The following is a 24323-nucleotide window of genomic DNA, read 5'->3' on the forward strand; positions in this document are numbered from 1 at the left end:
TTGAGGGGATCATTATCTCATGTCCCACTTACAAACATTAGATTCAGAACTGTATACCTAAGCAGACTGCTTGGTACCCTCTGATTCAGGTATGTGACTTAAAACAGCCTTGAAGAACTTTGAAAGTAATACAAAAAAATGGCAAACTTCTCTATTTTACGCTTTCTTTACCTAGACTAAACGTGCAGCCTCACAGGAGCTGAGAACATATTTATTCTTTATCTTTTACTTGAGACACTCAGCAGGAAGGTAACACACTTTGAATGAAAAAGGACAATTCAAGTTAGGTTGGTGCTTTGCCTAAGCCAGAAAGGTTTAGGGAGAGAAATTGAGGATGAAGAACAAAAGAGACAAGCTTTTTTCTTTTCTTTTTTTTAACCTCTGATGGTTTGACTTAATTCTATTATTTGAATGATTTTGAATTGATTTTGACACACCCACATTTAAATATAAGTTCAAAAATGCATTCTAAAGTCAAATGGAAAGTAATTTGTGTGGTCTTGTTATGAAAATAATTGTTTTATTCTCTGTATACTCCAGTCTCTCCACTCATTTATTCATACTTGTATTCATCTATTTACACATCATTCATATATTCACAAAATATTTGTTACTGTGGATACTATACCTGGTATTGATCTAGGTGCTGAGCTGGAAAGGTGAAAAAGTCATTATCATTACATTGGAGGGTCTCCCAGTCTTGAGGGGAGTCATAGAGGTTAACACATAATTATTGTACAGTTGGACAAGTATTATTATAGTCTTATGAACAGAATATCAGGAGAAAAATATTTTATTTAGTCTTATTATGTATTTGAGTATTCACCTGCCCAAGATGGAAATCTATCTAATAGAGTTTGTGCTTTTAAGGACATAATCCAACATGATATTTTTTATTTGCTGAGATCTTTTCTCCATGAAGTGAATTAGGAGCCCAGGCTTCTTCTGTGTCCTGACTCTATTTCCTAGGGCCTCAAAGCCTTTGGAATGTAATTGGAAGACAGAGGAGAAAAGGGTGTAGAGGCTCTGCTCTTAATCACTCCATCCCAGAAGTGACATTCATTACCTTTGCTCACATTCCATTGACAGGGTATACATGCAGGAGGTGCTGGGTCCTGCAGCCCCGGCAAGTTAACATCTAGCAACAGTTTTACACAGAGGAAGGCTAGTGAGCTCTTTGCTGAATTGCTCACATTCTCTGGACAAAAGTAAGGAAGTCTGTGGCTGTTTATCCCCTTCTCAAATATATGCTTCATTTTTTTCCATCTCTCTAACTCTAATCATGGGCAGCAATATTTCTTCAATATTTTATCCACTCACACTGTCCAGGGAGGTTTCTTCGGCACAACAAGCAAGGCACACTGGGTTTATTTTTATAGCACATTTCCCACAGTCGTATCAGATAAATGCATTGCATCTCACCAGGTGACTGCTGAATAATCTCACAACTGTGGCTTCCATGTGAAAGGCAGAGATGATTAGCTTCCAAGGTGTTTGTGGGCCAGAATTGCTCTGCTTCCCTTAACTAGGTAGGTTAGTACCTGTTCGAGTTCTTTGAGCTTTGTATACTGTTCCCTTGATTCACAGGAAGAAATCATAGACTTAATAGTCTGGTTGTGAGGATTAAATGAGATATTTTATATAAATTGCTAAGCATGGCTTTAGGCACATATAGAAAGCAATCCATAATTGAGGCTCTTGTCATTGCTAATTAAGGATAGGATATTAAGCGAAAATGGAAGTGTCCTTTTTGTGGAGGAGGATGATATACTGAAACATTTAAACGTATTACTTCCTGTAACTAATTTCTAATGAGATTTCAATGTGTGCTTGCTGTCTGATTCCCCAAGAGAATGGATTTTCTCCCTCACCTTATCACATAGATATTGCCTGAATAAGGTCCAAATACCTGTAGCTGAATTCACTTTTAGGATTGCACTATCCTTTAAGAGGCAGCAAAATATATTAATAAAGAGTGTTAGTTCTAAACTCAGATTTCAAGTTCTAGCTGGGTTGCTTATCAGCTGTGTGACCTTGATCAACCTGTTTCTGAATCTGTGAATGTTAGCCAGTGATATTCCTTTCTAGGGACATTATGCTGGGAATGAGATGACTTATATAAAACACTTAGCAGAGAAGATGGCATAGAGCAAGTACCTAATACATGTTACTTTAATCATGATGATTACACAGAATATTGGGATTGGGGTCAGATGACCTGAGTTTGTACCTGTGTTCTGTTGCTTTTAATCTTACTGAGCCTCGGTCTCCTCATCCATAAAATGGGGCTAATAATATTCTCTTCACTCAGTTGTTATGGTGATTTTAACGTATGTGAAATTTCATAGAATTTTGCCTAGAACCTGTAAAATATTAAATATGTGTTAAAATTATTGTCTTTTATTTGTGGTATCTGTGGCCCTAGGCAAGTTGATCTTCCTCTCATATTGGTTATGCCTCCTACTTGGCCTGTTACAGTTAACATCAAAAAAAAAAAAAAAAAAACAGGGCTTCTCTGGTGGCACAGTGGTTGAGAGTCCGCCTGCCGATGCAGGGGACACGGGTTCGTGCCCCGGTCCGGGAAGATCCCACATGCCGTGGAGCGGCTGGGCCCGTGAGCCATGGCCGCTGAGACTGCGCGTCCGGAGCCTGTGCTCCGCAATGGGAGAGGCCACAACAGTGAGACGCCCGCGTACCGCAAAAAAAAAAAAAAAAACCAAGAAAACAATCCCTCAAGCAACTCTAAAAAATAGTACTATATCTAACATTATTATTTAAGAAGAGGATGGCATTCTGTTCCTGAAAGATTTGGCCATTGGAATTGTGGAGGAAGACCATCTTGGGATTTGAGTGGTGACATTTCTTAAATGCATGGTATAGCATGGGTTGCTTTCATCACACAGTAGGGAAATACTAATATCAATAATTTTATAATCCCTAACCCAGATTAACTTTAAAGCCATTAGTAAAGACGAATTCCATTTTGATATTTAGTACCCTGCTAGAGTATCTCTCACTACAGAAGTTTAAAATAAGCATAAAAATAAATCCAGAAACGGATAAAACTAGCCTGTGCTGTGGAACACCATATTCCCAGGCAGTCCAATCTGAGGTCCACAGTCAAAAAGGATTTTAATCTATGAACTATGTCTACAGTGGGTGTTGATGGGAGACAATGAGAAATTGACGTCTTTTTACCCTCCCTCTGTCCTGAGGTGGTTTCTAATTCAGGTTCGATCATTACAGCATTATAGAGAAGCCCTGCTATGCTAATATTTTTCTTAGACTTTGAACAAATTCAGACACCATAAGATTTTTTTTTTTTAACAAGGAGGGAAACCTGAGAGCTTTCTGTGGTATCTCTCTTGTACGCCTCCTGTTCTCCTATGTGGATGCCCTTCTGTATCTTATATCACTTCCCCAGTTCAAGAATCCTTCAAGAGTAGCCTCAAAGCCCATCTCTTCTTTGCAAAGTTACTTGTTCCATATTGCTTACATAGATCTCTCTTCTTCCAACCCCCTTGAAACACTGTTCTTATCTTTCAGTTGAGTGTTGAATCACAGAATTTCTATCATAGTATTTAAGTATTATTTAAGTAGCGCAGGGAGAGGCTAATCCTTGAAATCAGGAAATAATTATATCTTAAATTATAATTTACAGCTCCGTGGCAGTGAACACAGTGGCTAAATAAATAAAAATTTAATTAAAATGGTATGCAATGAGGGCCTTACAAAAATGCCGTTAAGAATAACATCGTTTTTAAAAAAAAAAAAAAAAGAATAACATCGTTTGCATAAAACTGAATATCTAAAAACAGCTAGATAACTATTTAACTTTCCAATTGTATGTATAGATAAAGCACAAGGATTTGCCCCTTAGGATTTTATTTTCCATGGTAGGTCATTTCAGATGCTTTAAGTGACCCTACAGGCATCTTTTTAAGATTACCTTTGGACCCTGGTTTTTCATCTTGGGACTGCCGCCATGTACAATCCTAAAATGTTCCATAAAGGCTCAATCTTGCTTTTATTTCATGAGCCGTTTCCATTTAGTTAAAATTAAACTCTCAGCTACAGGACTATCTCCGAGGACTCAAAGCTTTCCCTTCTCAGTTAAAGCGTCTAACCTGCTAGCTTCCTGAGGGCAGTGAGCTCAGAGTGAAGCTGAATGACAGTGAAACCCCAAAGTGACGTGACATCGCTTCATTCCAGAATGGGTGTTCCCTGACGGCTGCATCTAACATATGCACAAAATCTCTCTCTCGATTTGCACTTCCAACACCATTCCTAAAATGTAAGCATTGTTCTTTGGTGTCTCACAGGTAGCATAAATTAAATGGGATAGTTTTTATATTGTGTTCCACCTCCATGTAGATTTTTCTTTACTGGTTTCTACATGTGTCTCAAGTTAAAGCACTGTTTCCTAACTATCTCACTCCCTCTCCTGTTTACCCTCCTGTCCCTCACTTGCATACCAGAGCACAGTAAGCAGACACCTTTCCTAGTATCCACCATTGATCCATCCCCTATTGCCCTGTCCTCATAGGACCTGATTTGATAGGAAAAGATGTTCATTCTCAGATATTTACCAGCATGAGTGAGACTACCAATGCTTCATCCTTTCATTCACTGTGTTAGGTTTGTAAGAGACACTTAATCTCTTTTGGCGCCCAGCTGGAAATCCATAGGGAGAGAAGGAGCAAACAGGTATGCTGCTAATTATCAAATAGGTTGTTATGATGGGACACAGAACAGGGAATGAGAGCTCACCTGGTTGGAAGCAGGTGATCAGGGGTTTGACTTTTTAATAACTTAATTATTGAGGTACAATTTACACACAATACATTGTTCATATTTAAAGTATACTAAATAGTGTGAGTTTTAATATATGTGTAGACCCACAAACCCAGCATCCCAAACAAAATACCAAATATATTATAATTCCCAGTGTTTTCTTGTGCAGCTTTGCAATGCTTTCTTCTCTCTATGCTTTACTCATTATATATTAGTTTACATTTTCTAGAATTTTATAAAAATGGCATTATGCTTTTTTTTCTTGGTCTGGGTTATTTTACTCAGCATAATGATTTTGAGATTCATTCATGTCGTTGAACATATCAATAGCTTACTCCATTTATTCACTTACTTATTTATGGCTGAATAGTATTCCACTACAAGAATATACCACAATTTAACTCTGCACTTCCTGATGGGCATTTGGGTTGTTTCCCGTCTCGTCTTTTATAACTAAATCTGTTAGGAATATTTGTCTACAAGTCTTTGTGTGGATGATATACTTTCATTTCCTCTTGGTAAAAATTTAGAAGTGGCCTTGCTGGGACATACTATCAGGACTTCTGACTGATGGAACAGCATAAGAGGTTGGAATACACACAGTAATGAATTTTTGAAGGAGGAGAGTTGGGGCACCTTTTGGTCCCTTCCCAGGGGATAAGTATATACTTCAAAGGTACCTCAAATTTGCCAAGTTTTGAGTCTCAATTCTCGACCTTCTTTTTCAAATGTGGTCCTTTGTCAGTATTCCTTTGTTCAGTAAATTGTACCACCATCTGTGAAGTAAATAATGGCTGCACATAACTAATCAATAATCAGCCATTTTGTCCATATTTTCAAATGTGTTGGTATAAAGCTACCACAGTATTCTTTTGTAATTAAAAAAAAATTCTCTCTGTTTTATAGCTAGTCTCATCACTATCATATTTGCCAAGTATTGCTTATTTTATTGGTCTTTCTAAAGAAAAAGCTTTTGGTTTTATTTGTCAAGTTTACTGCTTTTCTTCTCGATTTTTGACTTTTCTCTTGATTAATTTTGTCCTTCCACTCTTTGGGATTTACCTTGTTCTTTTTCTATGTCTACTGTCCATTTCCTGTAGCTTCAAGAGCCATTTTCAACAACTCAACGAGCTCTGCCGGCTATGTCATGGCCACTTCATCATATGCCATTAAAACTTAATCTCATACACTGGGTGAAGACTCAGCAGTCTTATTTTGCTTTCAAAATTGTTCTATGGCCTTGGATTCTTCTTCTCCTAAATTAGTACTATCATCATGGAAAATTCTAGTGGGCCTAGAATTCTAGGCTTGCCTTTCCTGCAGTTTCATAATAAAAGAAAAAACATTTCCACTCTTTTTTGATGTTGATCGAAAATTTAGCAACACTTCTTTGCACTATATTCAAATCCCAAAGTATAAGCAAGCCTTCATGCACACAGGCTCACTGAAATGTCATAATCTTAAACTACGTATGCCCTTGAACAATGACCTTTCCAAATACTCCACACTCTTCCTAGGTGTTCAGACTTTTTCATTCCTACAACATCTTTTACACATGGTCGATTTGTGTCGTAAGTTCTTCCTCACTCCCACTTCTGAGTATATATCCAAAGGAGACATCATCATTATTTGAAGATATCTGTACTCCCATGTTCATTGTAGCATTATTCACAAGAGCCCAAGTATGGAAACAACCTAAGTGTCCATAGTAGATTAATGGATAAAGGAAATATGGTATATATATACAATGGAATATTATTCAACCTTAAAAAAGAAGAAAATCCTATCATTTAAGTCAACATGGATAAAACTGGAGGACACTATGCTAAGTGAAATAAGACAAAGACAAATAGTGCATGATGTCACTTATAATGTGGACTCTAAAAAAATAATGAAATAAATCAACTCTTCCCTCCCTGTACATTTTCCTCAGCAGAATCTAGCAGCCTCTACTATGAGTCTTATCTTTTTTTTTTTATTGTTTGTACCAGATCACAACCTCAGGGAACCTATGTATTTACCGATGTATATCTAGATTATAGTTTACCATTGTTCTTTTTCTTTGCAATTCATTCCGTCCACTTCTGGCATCAGAACCTCATTTTTCCTTTGGAGAAGTCCTTGTGATTCAGGTAGGCTGTGTGTCTCCTCCCTAGGCTGTGTGACTTGGGGCTGGCTAGACACAGTGTTTTATATATACTCTATATGTCTTAAGTACTTATTTCTCTGTTTTCCATCATTTTTCCTCCAAATTTTAGTGTAGTTATTTTTTAATTGACATTTGTAATCCTTTTTTTTGTTTGACTAAGGTACTGTTCAACCGATCTTCTGAGTGCTTAATTTCAGCATTTTTAATTCTAGAAGTTTCTTTTGGTTGCATTTCACAGATAATTTTTGCTTAAATTGTACATGTTGTCCTTTTTTTAATACATTAATCATAATTTTAAATAATAGTTTCATTGAGATATAATTTACTTTCCATATTATTTAACGTGTACAATTTAATGTGTTATGCATCTACCACCACAATCAATTTTAGAACTTTCATCCACCCCCAAAAGAAAAAGAATCTATTATAGGTCACTCACTCCCCCATTTCTCCAAACCCTAGGCAGCCACTAATATACTTTGTCTGTACAGATTTGTCTAGACTGGACATTGCATACAAATGGAATCATACAATTACTTAGCATGTTTTCAAGGTTCATCCATGTTGTAGCATGCATCAGTACTTGATTTGTTTTTATGGCTGAATAATATTCCATGGTGTAGATATTACTATGTTTCATTTATCCATTCACAGTAAATGGCCATTTGGGGTATTTCCACTTTGGGGCTCTTATGAATAATGCTGCTGTGGTTGGATTTACGTGCAAGTTTTGTATGCAGGTCTAGATTTGTTTTTTAAATTAACAGACTATTTCGGAGCAGTTTCTGGTTTACAGAAAAATTAAGCAGAAAGGACAGAATTCTCATACCTCCTTACCTCTCTACCCAGTTTCCCCTATTATTAACATCTTACATTAGCGTAATACATTTGTTATAGTTAATGAATCAGTATTGATACATTATTACTAACTAATGTCCATGCTTTACTTGAGACTTCACTCTTTGTTTTGTACATTATATGATTTTTGACAAATGTGCAATAACCTGTATCCACCATTACAGAACCATACACAGGAGTTTCTCTGCCTATAAAATTCCGGGCTTCACCCATCCTTTTCTCCCTCCCCACAACCTCTGGCAACCACTGATCTTTTGACTGTCACCACAGTTTTGCCTTTTCCTAAATTTCAAATACCTGCAATCATATAATATGCATGTAGCCTTTGCAGATTGGCTTTTTTTCACTTAGCAATATGCATTTAAGCTTCTTCCATGTCTTTTCATGGCTACATAGCCTTTTCTCTTTATTGCTGAATGCTATTCCTTTGTACCGATACACCATAGTTTGTTTATGCATTCACCTATTGAAAAACATCTTGGTTGATTTCAAGTTTTGGCAATTATGAAAGAAACTGTTATAAACATCCATGTGCAGGTTTTTATGTGGATGTAACTTTTCAGTTCCTATGGGTAAATACGAAAGAGCATGATTACTAGATCACTGTATGGTAAAAGTATGTTTAGTTTTGTAAGAAACTACCAAGTATCCTCCTAGCAACAAATGAGAATCCCAGTTGTTCTGCATCGTCAACAACTTTGGTATTTCAGTATTTGGATTTTAGACATTTGAACAGGTGTGTAGTGGTATCTCATTATTGTTCTAATTTAAAATTCACTGATGACATGGAATGTGTAGCATCTTTTCATATGCTTATTTGCCATGTGTATATTTTCTTTGTTTAATCATAGTTGTTTTGTTTTTTAACCAACCTCTATTAACTCTTGTCCTCCTGTGTCTATTTATATTGTCTTCTTTCTTTCTTTCTTTTTTTCTTTTTTGAGCTTTTGATCATTTAGTCTTTTTCCTGGTATGTACAATTATTTTTTATATTAAAATGGGGCTTAACTTATTTTAGGAAACTGTATAAATACCTCCACATTCCGGATGTTGTTATTGTTCTCTTGAAAAGATTTACTTTTGCCCATGGCAGACAGTTACTATAGGGCCTGGAAACCTTAGTCCATTCTCAGTTTGAGCTCATTCAAAGCCGTTTTTCAGTCTGTGTGACGGTTGCTCTATGTCTGTCTTGTTCTTCCTCTACGGATGTTGCCCTTTGGGATTACCATGTGAACGTTTGGATTCTCCCTATTCCCAACTACCCTTGTATTTGTTAGGCTTTAAATGTAATGGTTCCCCCAGCCCTGTGAGACTAAGGATACGTGTAGCTTGTCATTCCATTAGTTGTTGCCTTTAGCTTGAGCTCTTGCCGTTTGGCTTCTGTGGTTAGAGTCTTTTGAACTCCTTGGCTTTTCAGCTCCTAGGCTGTATGAGTTGCATCAGCAAATGCCCCAAGGAGAAAAGCTGCAACAAATGTCAAGCTTCCGTCTGTGTTTCCCTTCTGTCCAGAACTTGGCCCACATGTCTCGGTGTCTCTCTAACATTCGGATGCTGGTGAAGAGATGTTTTCTTACTTTATCCAGGTTTTCTAAAATTTCTTTAGACTTCACCTGATCTTATGTTATTATTGAAGTATCATCTCAATTATCCCTAGAAAGAAAATTTGCAATTTTATGTTTTATTATTTTATTTTCTATATTACCTCAGTTTCTGTAGAGACCTTTTACCTGATTCTTCAGTCTAGTTCCTGTGTTATCAGTAAGATGGAGATAGGTGGAGGCTAAGAATATTGGGGGGAAAATCACTGATGAATGATATGTCTTGTTCTTTTTGTTTTTCCTCTCCTTATTTACTCTGGCAGCCTACATTTGCCCTTCTTGATTTAACCCAATTGTGCAAATAAGCAACCCTCTCTGGCAAAGACCTGACTTAACTCTCATAAATGTCTGCGTGTTAGGATTAGCTAGATGATGAACACCATGCCAGAGTTCTTTGTGTGACCAGTCAGAATGGCCATCATTAAAAAATCTACAAACAATAAATGCTGGAGAGGGTGTGGAGAAAAGGGAACCCTCTTGCACTGTTGGTGGGAATGTACATTGATACAGCCACTATGGAGTACAGTATGGAGGTTCCCTAAAAAACTAAAAATAAAACTACTGTACAACCCAGCAATCCCACTGCTGGGCATATACCCTAAAAAAACCGTAATTCGAAGAGAGACATGTACCACCATGTTCATTGCAGCACTATTTACAATCGCCAGGACATGGAAGCAACCTAAGTGTCCATTGACAGATTAATGATAAAGAAGATTTGGCACATATATACAATGGAATATTACTCAGCCATAAAAAGAAATGAAATTGAATTATTTGCAGTGAGGTGGATGGACCTAGAGACTGTCATACAGAGTGAAATAAGTCAGAAAGAGAAAAACAAATACCATATGCTACCACAGATATATGGAATGTAAAGAAAAAAAATTTTGTTCTGAAGAACCTAGGGCCAGGACAGGAATAAAGACGTAGAGAATGGACTTGAGGACACAGGGTGGGGGAAGGGTAAGCTGGGATGAAGTGACAGAGTGGCTTGGACATATATACAGTACCAAATGTAAAATAGATACTAGTGGGAAGCAGCCACATAGCACAGGGTGATCAGCTCCATGCTCTGTGACCACCTAGAGGGGTGGGATAGGGAGGGTGGGAGGGAGGGAGATGCAAGAGGGAAGAGATATGGGGATATATGTATACGTATAGCTGATTCACTTTGTTATAAGCAAAAGTTAACACACCATTGTAAAGCAATTATACTCCAATAAAGATGTTAAAAAAGCCAAAAAGTTAGAGAGTAAAAAATTCAAAAGAATTGCCCACACTTCTCCAACAGACTCTCTAACATTTAGCAGAACAGAATTCACACTGAATCTGGTTTATGAGTAAAAGAAAAGTCAAGTTTAAAGTGGATCACAGATGACAACATTTCTTTTCCATGTGCCTGCTTTGGAGCCATATTTCTGCTGACCGCTGCAAACCTTCCTCTTGAGTATTCTGTGATATATTAGAACCAGGAATAAGGGATGTTAGTGCTGGAAGGGTCAGCCAGTGGTCTGCGATTTAATTCACATATCCTTTCTGCACCAGGCTCTTTAAGATCATTGAGTTAGCCTAAGAATTTTGAAGCTGTAGAATTCAAGACAGTACATTACAATATGCCAATATTACTATTCTCCTGCTCTGACATTCTCCACTGATGGACAGATGAAGGAGAAGGAAGGGAAGTCACCAGTAGCTGAGAGCAAATAAAACTGGAATATTATAATTCAGTATCATTTGAGTGACTGAATTGGCTGGCAGAGTGTTCTCCAGTTAAAGGTGAGGAAAGATTAATTCTGCACATGACACCATTACTGTATTTATACAAGTCTACTGGGACAGTTGTTTGCCTTGAATTGTTTTCTTCATTCATTTCAGTCAGACAGTTGTGTTGACTGATTTTCCTTTTTGATGTATGAAATGACTGACTGAATTTACCATTTAATTTCCACTTAATGCACTGTAAAAACAATACATTAGTCAAATTGGATTGGCAGGTATGAAAATGTTTACCCCAGAACTAGACAGAAATATAATATTGCCTTCTACAGAAATGTAAGTCATATGTCCTGGATTTGGGGGAAATGTTCCAATTTTAACTATTTTGCCACGTTTCAAAAATGTAGGGTCACTGATCCCATAGTAAAAATAAGAAGATCTGTGAAGTCCAGAAAAACATAGTTTTATGTGACACTGACAATCACATAACACAAAAGAAAAAACTATTACGAGATAAATTTTACTGAGTTTCATACTTATCAAAACAAGTTTCACACTTGTTTCTATGTTAAACTTTTGAGTCTTATTCTAGAAGTTCTTTAGGAACAAACACTTCAAATATATTCATAGAAAACCCTCTTGATTTATAATTCCATTCTTCCAATATTTATACTTACTACGACAGGCCATTTCTCCATGTCCCATCCCATGATTCTCTGCTCCTACTGAACATTTGGAAATTGGTGGCATGAGCAGGAAAGTGAAGCAGTTTTTGAGATTACTGAATAATGCTGATTTTATAAAGACTGCTTTCTTCCATAGTTGACAAACTTATGATGGTACCGATGGTTGGATACTACTCTTAGAGATGAAAAAGGTCTTAAGGAATCTTCCGTATTCCATTCACCAATCTGTGTTCTTGTTCAAAGCAAAATTAATTCCTTTCAAAATTAACATATTAGCTTAATAATAATTTTTAATCTTAAAATAACCTATCTGTGAGAATGGGAATTTTTGGTAGGAAAAAGTGACAGAAGATGGGACAAAAAGAGAATTCATAGAAAGACAAAACAGAATTTTTTAAACGGTGGGTACGAACTTCTGTTTCCAACTCTATCAGTTTACCTTAGGAAAACATACTAGAAAGGCCAGATAAATCATAAGCAACATTTGACTGTGAGCGTTAGAAAGCTACTGAGGTAGCCATGACCTAGAAAAGTAAAATAGAGAAAGAAACTCACTGAAGTGAGAACAATATTCTGCACATGCTTTTCTAGCCCAGTCACTTAGAAACTACTGATGAAGAGCAAAAGTCTGAGAAACCAAATGTGACTCCTAAGAGGTAGAAAAGCCAGTAGATCTTAGGACAATGTCATAGGACTAAGGAAACCAGAGTTGGAATTGAGAAATAACAAGGCAGCTAGAATTTTAAGGACCAAAATCACAGAGAGAGTAAAGATTCAGAGAATTGAGCTGGATTCAGCAACAGTGTTCCCTTGCAGTATTTTCCATGTATAATAGGTAGACAAGACAAGATGCGAAGAAGTCAAAGAAAAGCTAACTGAAGTCAAAGCATAGACTTAGTTGGCTGATGATGCTGAAGAGACAAAATTGGGGTTCAGAACCTATGAAAGATTTGTGACCCAATGGAAAACTAATGATATGAATTAGGACATTGGAAGTCTCTACGGGTGTGTGTGTGTGTCTGTGTCTGTGTCTGTGTGTCTGTGTGTTAGGAAGGTTGATGCAACATCTACATTGAACCTTATAAAGAAGGAAAATGACTATGAAGTTGGTCCAGTGACTGAGGTGATCTTCCCCTCTCCTCCCTACCTAAGAATAGGAAATTCTCTCCTCAAGAAAATACAGTTGACCCTTGAACAATGTAGGGTTTAGAGACGCTGACTCCCTGTGCAGTCAAAAATCCACATATAACTTTATGGTCGGCCCTTCTTATCTGTGGTTCTGAATCTGAGGATTCAACCAACCACAGATCATGTAGTACTGTATTACATATTGAAAAAAAATCCATGTATAAGTGGATCTGTGCAGTTCAAACCCAGGTTGTTCAAAGGGCAACTGTAATGTCATTCAGATTCTCTACAACTTGTCATATCCCAAGTCTGGTATTCACTGAAGAACCACCAAGACTACCAAGAAAAGGAGAATTAGAATAAAAAACAAAACAGAATCAGAATCATAGATGACCTAAACATTAAAGTTCATACATATTTTGGTAAATATTATCAAGTTCAAGAAAATAGATGACAGGTGGAGAATTTAACTTGACAACTAGAAAACATAAACTGATTGAAGTTGAACTGATAGAATTAAAAATTATATGAAATTTAAAACCCGGTAGTGGATTGGACACAGGTAAAGAGAGGTAAGTGGACTGGAAGATAGAGTAGTAACAATATTAAGACTAAAGCACGGGAAACAAAAAGAATAAAAAGTACACAAAAGCGCATTTGAGACATATGGGCCACAGTAAACTTTTTTATCATATGTGTAAACTGGAATCCAAAGAAAAAAGGAGAGAGAGATTGGGATGAAAATAATATTTCAGAAATATTAACAGCTGAGAGTGCTCTAAAACTAAAAAGAATATATGGAGCCATAAATTCAATAAGCACTAAAAACATGCAACAAAAACAAATACAAAGAAAACCACACCTAAGATCACCACAGTACAATTCATGAATAGCAAAGAAAACATGACATCTTAAAAGCAGCCCAAGGAAAAAGAGATAGATTACTTTGAAAGGAACAATAGGATTAAGATTACAGCTTACTTCTGAGCAAAACTGACTGGATACTAGAAAATAATGGAATAACATTTTTAAGTGCTAAAGAAAAGAACTGCCCATTGGGAATTCTAGAGGCAGAGAAAATGTTGTTCGGAAGGAAAGATGAAATAAGGAAATTTGCAGACAAAATTTAGAAAATATTTTCTCATCAGAACTGAATTAAATTATAAAGGGAGACCTGCTGGCAGAAGGAAGATTATCACAGATGAAAATACGGACTTTATAAAGAATTATGTATAACAGAAAGGATAAATAAGTGGATAAACCTAAATAAAATCTAACTGCACAGAAAAGTAATAATAAAATATATCAAAAATGAGAATGCATTAAAACAAATGGAAGAGGAAAAAGTAGTAAAAGAAATTTAAAATCTCAGCATTGCTTGAGAAGCAGTAAAAGACCTAATAAGTCATGGTACATGTGTAACTGCTACTTATGTAAAAACAACAAGCTAATACAAGGGAAAATGGAATTTGAAGAAATCTCGAAGAAAGAAGAGCAAAAGGAACATAACAAGGTGGGACAAATAGTAAACAAGGAGTAAACGGTCTATAAGAAAATACATTAACTGTAAATACTCAAATTAAAGGACAAGGATTATTGAAACAAACAAAAAACCTAATTCTATGCCACCTACAAGAGACAAGAGTCAGATTGAAAATGAAAGGATTCAAAAATTATGTCATAACAACAATAAGTAAAATTGAAGAAGATTTTTTAAGGTTAACATAGATTTGAAAGCAAAAAGTATCACTGTTGATAAGGCAGGATAATAAAATCCACTGTTACTTTACAAGGAATACATTATAAATCTAAACTTCAATGCAATATATGAAGGGAAATTCCAAAAATCTAAGTAGAAATAGAAACATCTAAATTACCTAGATCAGTAACATAGAACCACAACAATAAATCAGCAGATTAGAGAAGATCTGAATACCATCATTAAAAACTTTGGCCTAAATTTACATAAAACACTGCACCAACAATGATGGAATATATATATTACACAGAAATTTTTAGGTGCACACGGCACATTTATAAAATTGACTATATTCTGGTTATAAAACAAGACTCTGAATAAGCAAGAAATTTAAAAATATATAACCAATATTTCACCGAAGAGTTGGATATTAAAAACATACTTCTGATCATTACGTAGGTCAAAGATAAAGTCACGATGGGAATTAGAATTTTATTAATTGAATGATAATGAAAATATGCCATAACAAAACCTGGGGGTTGCAAACAAAGCTGTGGTCACAGAGAAGTTTATGTATTCAAATTATATTCTCTAAATGTAAAAGGGAAAGGAATAAAGCAACTAGAAGATAACCCATCACCCTGAGGTGGGCAGCTTCTGAACTGTACCTGGTGGGGAAGGCAGGGCAGAACTTCAGGAGGCCAGCGGAGAGCACGGTGAACACCTTGTCAGGAGCAGTCTCCAAGAAAGAGCATTTAATGTACAAAGGGATGACTAAAGTATATTTAAAAGCTAGCACCCTGACTCCTCTTAAGGATGACTTACGTTGCTGGGGAAAATATAAAAAGTGCTCGATGTAGAAGGTGAATAGCTTTATAATTCCCAGGAGAATCTTCGTACCAGAACCACACAATGAAGAACTTGGAGTCCCCGTGGCTAATCCAGCAAAGAGAAAAGGAGAAACAGAGATGCGAGAGAAAATAAATGGAACTCTTGGTGCTGCTGCAGGCCCAAGTCCAGGTATGTGCTCTCTATCTCCACATCTTAAATAAAAGCCACCATGTTCCTCAGTCTTTCAGGTACTTAGAATTTCTCTTTAGAACCTGAAAATGGGGTCAGGTTTCCTGTCTGCATTGCTACAGTACAAAATAGAGGCAGGATGTTTGAAATAGTTCTCCATCTGGCAGAAGAGGCCTTAAAGCTGTGAGCCACTCACTGCAAACCAGCAGGACATGAAGGATTCTTGCGCAGATCTGAAGCTACTGGGAGGCCTTTGAGGAGTTAAATCCCATAGTAAATACTGTACCTTCAATGGCCCCTTCTCCCTCTCTGTCCAGCCTTCCTCCACTCCCGTGGGGGCCCAAAGGGGTTAAATGAGCACTCTTTGACTTGCACTTGGTGGTCCCAGAACTTGACGTGGGCTTGGAGACTTAAATGAAATGTCTGCCTTCCATCTACTGGCTTGGGTTTCTTGGTCTCTCTGCTCCAGGCTAATCCCTTCAACCTACTTTTTCCATTTCTGCCAATAATCCCCCTCTCCAGACCTTCCTAATGCTCTTCTGGGGCGGGAGGAGACTTACTGAGGGCAATGTTTATTTCTAGAGGGAGAGGTGACCACATGACTTCATAGTGGTCGTCCCGTTGATTATTCAGTTTCTGTCTAGATTAGTCGTGGGTGTTTGTGCACCCCAGCCTCACCCCCAGGAGGCTTTAGAACACTGTCCTTATCTCAGCACTGAACCTCTCTCTAGCCTCCTTCCCTCTCTCTCCTTACCCATCTTTACCCCCAGAATCACAGGCTTTCTGCACCTCTGAGGAAGATAAGCACTTCACAGAACCTCTGCTACAGAACCAAACATATTGAAATGACTCTTTACGAAGATACTGAAACAACAGAAAAAGAATACATGACGATTGTTTCTCCTGAGGGTTCAGTTACCTAGGGGGCCTTTAGCAAACTTTGATTGATAAATCTAACCTTTCCTTCCTTGGCAATAGTTGATCACACTGTGAGGAAAACAAGTTAGAGAATGGAAAAATAATATTTGGATTTCAACGAAATAATAAAGATGCAGGGACTATCTTTGACTTTTGCAAGGTGAGAAGAGTTTTTACATTTTGATCATTTGATGGCAGGAATCCCTTTTAAAACAGGGCCAGTCTGCATGATGCATTTAAAAATCAACCTTTTCAAATATAGCCATAACCCCCACGAGATTTCTTGATTTCTCTGGGGTCAGATAAACCATCACATTTCACAGTGGTGCCCTGTACATGAAAGTGATAAACATAATCTGGAAGCGCGGCAGTGGCTAAAAATATGCAGCTGGTAGCCATTCGCTGAAATGATTTTTTGCTTTTAATTCATTGCATAAAATGCTAATGTCCAAATTCAGGCAGGTAGATCTTACCAACCATCAAGAGCTTCAACCCGGCTAACAATTAAGTATGCACTTTTAAACCCTAGTTTGACTGCTCCAGAAACTTACTGGGTTTCTTTAATGCCTCTGTTACTATTTCCTTTGTGTCATTTTGTTTTTCTTTAAACACATAGCTGTGTGATCTTGGGGAAGTTATATTATTTCCTTGAGACTTGGTTGCCTTCTCTGTGAATATCTGGGTATAATTTTAGTATTGCTCAATAGAATTTTTGGTGATAATGAAAATATTCTATATCTGTACCATGCATTGCAGTATTCAATAGCTACATGGAGCTAATAAACATCTTTGAAATATGGCAAATGCAACTGAGGAACTGATTTTTTAATCTTATTTTTAAATGTGTTTAAATATAAATAATGCCACGTGGCTAGCATCTGTTGACAGTACAGATCTACGTAATATTTTAAGTACACTCTCCACTCAAAAACTCTACCATTCATTAACTCAACCTAAATATTTTTGCCCTCTGACAAACAGAAAATAATTTATGCTTCCCTTGAAATTATCTGTCAAGACCTTTGTCAGTTTGGGGACATTATATTCTTAAAATTGACTTTGCTTTATGAAACTTTAATAATGTTGGAGTTTCCTGCCCTTGCTACCACCTTTGTGATGATGGGAAATATTGTGGATGATCAAGGACCATTTCAAGAGATCATGGAGAGAAATCTCCTTTTGGATTTAATTTCATTATGAGGATGTCAAAATGCTAAATTACTTAAAATAAAACCCGTACTGTTTTTATGCTAAGTTATATTCTACCTGTAGCTGGAAAAATGTGAAAAAGACTTTTAAAGAACTGCACATCTATTTTTGAAGCTGATTTGGCTGTTCAAGGCTTGCTAGCACTTTATCCATCTCAGTACTATTTCACTTAGTAAACAAATGCAGTTGCCATAATTGCTGCATATGTGTCTGTGTTCCCTTCTAGGCTATATGTGTTTGAAGTTAGAAACTATATTTATATCACAGCCCCTATGTATAGCACAATATCCATTGCTAATTCAGATTGTGTTTTAAGATATGAGACAAAATTTAAGATTTTTATTATAGTCATAAACATCTAGCAAACCAACCAGAAAATAAAAGCTAATTTTCAGTTGGTTGGCCAAGAACAGAAAAGCGAAGAATTCCTAGTGCAAAACCATATTTCTAATAACTACTGTTGGATTTAGAGCACACACATGCTAAACTTATTTTAAAATATCTTCTTCTCAAAGATTTGAGGTTGGACCTGAAAAGATATCAGAAGTGAAAATAGTCATGTGGTCTGACCAGCGTGGATCACACAAAGTAAGTGTATGCTATATATAAAGTAGATAAATTACGAGGTCCTACTGTATAGCACAGGCAACTATATTCAATACCTTGTAATAACCTATAATGGAAAAGGTTCTGAAAAAGAAAGATATATATCTGAATCACTTGGCTGTACACCTGAAACACAACATTGTTAATCAACTAGACTTCAAGTAAAACAAAACAAAACAAAAAAGTAAGTGTAAAGGGAAGTATAGTTTTATAAATTCACCTCTGATATCCAGTGGACCAACTGAAAGACAACAGAAACTACAACTTTCTAGGAGACAGGACATGGCCAGCAAACTAGGCCGTCACCCTCGGTAACGGTCATACCTGCCAAGAAATATACAGACTAGCCTGCATTCATGAATACATAGGAATTCTTCATTTATCTGGCATTATTAGGCAATGAGGTATTGTATGTTAGGAGAAGTTTTTTTTAAATGACAAATTTAAGAGGAGTTATTTTAACCTTCACTCTGTAATTTTTTTCTAAAATTAAGAAATGTATCTACTGGTGTATCTAATGTTTCCTTGATAACTCGGGGTCATCAGTTCCATCAACTTTTGCATGAATAATGTGAATGGAAACAAGACCGGCATGCTTACTGAAACTGAAAATGACATGGCACTGGCTGGAGTAACTGATGAGAGAGCAAGAAAAAAACAAAAATGAAAACAAACCGTGATCAAGAAACAATCAGTCAAGTTCTGACTTTCTGTACCTAGTTTCAAAAAGAGATACCACAAATCCCAGCGAGAGACTCCAGCATTATTAGCTGTCTTTGTCCTTTGTTTCCACCTTCCTTTCCTTTTCCTTCTACCGTGGATTGTTCCAGGAAGTGTTTATAGCTCCTTGCAAGACAAATTCTAATACTTGCTTTCTCTCACACAAACTTCACAATATGTCCATGTGATAAATGGTGTGGAGGTAAAAGACAATTCATCACAGGGACATCTCCTATGAAAATAAAATTAGAAACCAGCTTCTAAACATGCAGAGAGAAGGGCATGGTGTCAGGCACTAATTTCCTTGAGAATTCCTCTCCATTTCTAATAGATGTTCTTCTTTACCAAGATCCCTTTTTATTGGTGTCCTATTCCAGACTGCTCCACTCCGCCCATCCTCATTCTGCAAAATACATTCACACTCTTTTGTGACCCTACTTATTTGCCCATTAAATAATCAATCATAGAACTGTCGGAATTATTTACAGAGTGAAATTAAAATGCTGGAGTCACTTGAAGGGTTTAAGCAACTCCACCAGAAAATACTGGGCATGGATTTAAAAGAGGCTGCGTGGGACTTGCTCTTGTCCAAGTTCTTTCTCAAGAAGTATCTGAAATAAGCCTAAATTCAGAGTTAATCAGACTGGCCTGCTTTCTCAGGTGGACTGGAACTCATTGCTCTTTCCCCTCAACTCCCTGATGTCAGTGGCACTTTCCGGAGACGAGGTGGACTTCTCTGCCTACTGCAGAAGCTCAGTTTCCCCCCGGGCCCACTCCCTGTCTGAATCCCACACTGGAGCCCCGATGCCAGCCTTCCCAGAACATTCGTGGTCTCCTTTCAGTTTTTGACCTGCTCAGATTGAGTCCCTGTAGACTCTTCCTCAGCCTGAAACCTGATCTTCCACACCTTCCCTGACCTCGATGCTTACCTTCCTACTTTAGGCCTCAGGTGCTTTAGCTATAAATTGATATAGTTGCCCTTAATTCTAAAGTCTTCTTTCTAAAGCTCTACAATGTGTGGCTCCTTGAAAATGTTTCTCTTTGCTGGTTTTAATTTTGTAGAGAATTAAAACCCCAGCTACTCTAAAAGACAGTAAGTTACATTGGATAAGGAAAGTGTGCTTTTGTAGTTAGATTAACAGTGATGGAAGACGACTTAGTATGTTTTAAGATACTCATGGTCCGTTCTCGTGAGAGTCGGGGGAAGAAGGGGAAGAGAGTTAATAAAATACCAAACGATTGTGACAAATTCAGTTCACCAAGATGTAGCTGATTAGTTACTACTTGAATAAGCCACACAAATCCAATTCAAGTTGTCCTTTATTTTTCTAAGAAGGGATCCCAGTGAACTGAGTCCCATGTTCAGTGACTCCACGTTCAATGGCTTAGTCTTTAAAAACTGTTATGTTACTGGAAGAAGAAATATTGTTCATCAGTCCTAATTGATGTTTAGTTGGTCATTGTGAGTATGCCGGCTGGGTCCATTGTTTACTACACATATGTAACTCCAGAGCTTCTTATACCCCAGAGAGGAGACATACTCTTGTGTGTCTAGGACAAGGGAAACATGTGTTGTTATTCAGAAACTGGAAGCTACAGCATGACAGGAAAGAATTGAAAAATCCTGGTCTTGGTCTACACATCACTTTACCTTGTTTGAATCTTGTTTCTGTGGCTTGCTTCATTGGAGTGTTTTCTCTCTCCTGGGACTGACATTGTGTGTTATATATCAGGCATGTAACATGTAGAAGTTTCAGAACCCAGAATCGTATAGATCAGTAAAAATTTATATATTGTAGTTTAAAATCTATTTAAAATAACACTGGGCATAATTCATATATTCCAAAAGTAGTTTGACCCTCTGCTCTTGAGATTCTTTTTATGGTATGTCAAAGCAAATTTGGACTTCCATCCCCAATAAACTTTGAGGTTGGAGGGCACAAAAGCTTTTGCTCAGACCTAAATTCTGTCTGAAAAAAAAGGGTAACTATTATAAGCCCTTTCTAACCTCTCCAGGAGCAGAAATGATTTACAGCTATGGCATTGAACCATAATTTCTTGATCTCATTTGAGAAGAGTTCAGTAAGAAACAGTGTCTTGATTTTTGTTTGTTGGTTCCCTGTTTTCTTGTCTTGCTTACCAACAATCCACTGTACTACATGAGTGCGTATGGCAGCAGGCTGAGTGTTCCCTAGAGCTCATTAAATGAACTTTTTTTCCTAAGATGACTTTTGTCTCCTTGTTTTCAGCCCCTCTTCTTTTCTCTGCCCTTTACTATAACCAGAGCTCAGCAAAAGCTGACTGGCTTTGTGCAGACCCTACTTAGGGTAGTCTTTTCTTCATTATTTTATTCATGGCCCCTCCGTTTCATTGTTTGCCTTCTCGAAATGTGTTGAAATCTTTCTGTGGTTGATGACTTCCACAATGTCTTGGCTTTTATTGGTTGATTGATTTTGGTATTTCTACAGTTTTATTTAAACATGGTTTCCGGAGGACCAGAAAGTAAATATATTTCCTAGTCTGCCATCTTGAGCTGAAAATCCCTGTGGATTTTAGCATCCAATGTTCCCATGGGAAAAAATCCCAACCTTGGCATTAATAGATGTACACTAAAGATTTCAGCTTTTCTTGAGCAATCACTAAGGATTTAATATGCGGTCATTTCTAATGGGAAAATAATAACTATCTCATGGCGTTGATTTGAGGATTAAATTAGATAATGGACAAGAAAATGCTTTGTAAGGTTTAAAAATCTATAAAAATGTTTTTTGTTATTATTTGATTTGTTGCTATTTCAACTTTAGCTGACAGTTGATTATGACCTTGCTTATGTGAGAAAATGCCTTCTGGTTTATTGTTTCGAAAGCCAGATTATATTTTTCAATAGCTCAATGGAAATGGCATCATTTGTGAAGTTTAAGGGTGAAGGCATAAATGTTTCTTGACATTTGAATCAACTATTGGTCTTCTGGGGCTTGTCCTTATTCTCCTGCAGTCTCTAATCAACATGGCATCCAGAGAGATCCTGTTAAAACATAAGTCAGATCATGTCACTCAAGTCTCTTCAATGGCTCCTTCACAGGAAAAGCAAAGTCCTCAAAGTGCCTCCACAGCCCTAGAAATCTGGGCTTCTGTTTCCTCTCTGACTGTTTCCTTTTCGTCTCCACTTTGCTCCCTCTGTTTTCCACACACTGACATCCTTCCTGCTCCTTGGATACTCCAAGCCCACTCTTGCCTCATTGCCTTTCCATCTGACTGTTCCCTCTGCTTGTACTATTCACTTCCCAGATATGCACCTTGCTCCCTCTCACAACCTTAGGTTCCCTCTTAAATTTTATCTTCCGCAGAAAGCTCTCAGTGATCACTTAGTTTCAGATCGCAGCCTCCTCCTACCAGCTAACAATCTCCATCTCCCTTCCATTCTTGCTGTTTTTCTCCAGCACTTACCTGATATACTAGTTATTCTACCCATTCATTTATTCAATTTTTATTTACGTATTTACACTTATGATTTTATGCTTGCTTCTTTACTTTTGTCTCTCCCCTCAGCTCGAGAGAGGCTATATTCATCTGTGGTAATTACTGCTGTGTTTCCTGAACATGCCTATAAAACATACTGAAGAAGGGTGCCTGAAATTTGGTAAGGGATCCATCAATTTTCTTGGCTGAATGGAGAAATATGTTCATAAATTAATGAACAAATCTCTGGGGTTTCTGAATTAAGGACTAATGGGAAGAGGAAGGCAAATGGTTGGGACAGGGTACTGCAAGAAGTAGTATTTGGAGTACTCTGATAGCTATCCTAATAGATAACATTTTGTTCATTAAAATAGTTTTAATGAGAGAGCTGGGAACTAGGGACACACAGCATCAAGGTTTTATAATGCATTCCACAGAGTTCTTTTTAAGTGTGTTCAAATATCATTGAAAATATATGTATGCATATAAACCTCTGTTAGTTTATTTAGTGCTTTACAAGAGCCCCTCAAGGATGGGGTAGTAGCAACTATCAGTATCCTTCCTTTATGATGAGCTTAATTTACTCAAAATTACATCAAAATTTATTAGTAAGTGTGAAACTAGACTTAGTTATTTAGTAGACCCTCCCTAGAAACCTATGACTTTAATAAAACCAACAAAAATGTGTTCAGTTTCCAATGATACACACACTACAGTCTCAATTATGTGTCATCCATTTTAATGAAGGGAAGAAGTGATTTAACAAACACAGAGCAAACAGAATATGAAGTTTTGTCCTCCATTAATATTAGTAATGGATAAAGTGGGCTCCAATGCCTTCAAGGTAGCTTGAGACCATCATCTCTGTGTCATGGGCAGGGGGATGCTCGGCCAGGATGTCTTTCTCTGTCACTGAGAAAAATGTCCATAATATATAATGATACCTACTGAAACTGATATGGGGCATTTGGGTAATAAGGAATCCATTAGCATATTTTTCCGGAAGCCTTGACTACAAAATGAAGACAGTAGATTTGGACACTTTCAGCCATGAAGAAGTTGTTTGGATATTCATCTTTATGCCTAATGAAATAAGCTTATTTCATCTCTGCAGCTTCCCATATACCATTTTCCCACCTCTGTTTTATGTTTGGAAAGACTTTTAGAAATTGAAAGTCAAGTTAAAAAGTGAGTGACGGGCTTCCCTGGTGGCTCAGTGGTTGAGAGTCCGCCTGCCGATGCAAGGGACACGGGTTCGTGCCCCGGTCCGGGAAGGTCCCACATGCCGCGGAGCGGCTAGGCCCGTGAGCCATGGCCACTGAGCCTGCGCGTGCAGAGCCTGTACTCCGCAACGGGAGAGGCCACAGCAGTGAGAGGCCCGTGTACCACAAAAAAAAAAAAGAAAAAGAAAAACAAGTGAGTGACAACTTAAATGATATATGGAATATTTTGCTGACTTACAAGAGCATGCAGAATTAAATATGACCCAGTTGAAATGTTAATTTTATTTTAATGTGTATATTGGAGTGGAGTCTTAAAGGTGCCAGAAAACAAGCATTCACCCATCCTGTTTGGAACTGCAGCACACAGGCACCTTCAGTTACCAGTTCTGTTCATTCCACAGAATCATCTTGGGAAAACATACTGTTTTTTATGTACCTGGTATATAAATTAGTTTGAAGAATTTCCCAAATACCTGTTAATATGTAGTTCTCCAATTCCAATCTTGCCACGTCCTGTACACAGCACATAGGAGTGTT

The 24323-nt window shown here is 37.3% G+C and overlaps 1 protein-coding gene across 6 annotated transcripts in view; it reads left to right on the top strand.

Moving 5' to 3' along the window:
* LOC307198445 (uncharacterized protein) overlaps positions 1 to 24323 on the top strand; it is a 35240-nt gene that overhangs the window by 5088 nt on the left and 5829 nt on the right. For 2 of the 6 annotated variants that reach the window (XM_079945406.1, XM_079945407.1), the window contains exons 3-4: positions 15518 to 15651; positions 22654 to 22744. In XM_079945406.1, the coding sequence (XP_079801532.1) occupies positions 15518 to 15651; positions 22654 to 22724 (205 nt within the window). In that variant the 3' untranslated portion in view covers positions 22725 to 22744. Of the gene's footprint in view, positions 1 to 15517; positions 15652 to 16629; positions 17247 to 18293; positions 18668 to 22653; positions 23065 to 24323 lie in introns of those variants that run through there. The other 4 variants (XM_079945409.1, XM_079945408.1, XM_079945411.1 and 1 more) reach the window with 4 other exon arrangements.

Source organism: Stenella coeruleoalba (assembly GCF_951394435.1).
Source record: "Stenella coeruleoalba genome assembly, chromosome: 1".
NCBI lineage: Eukaryota > Metazoa > Chordata > Mammalia > Artiodactyla > Delphinidae > Stenella > Stenella coeruleoalba.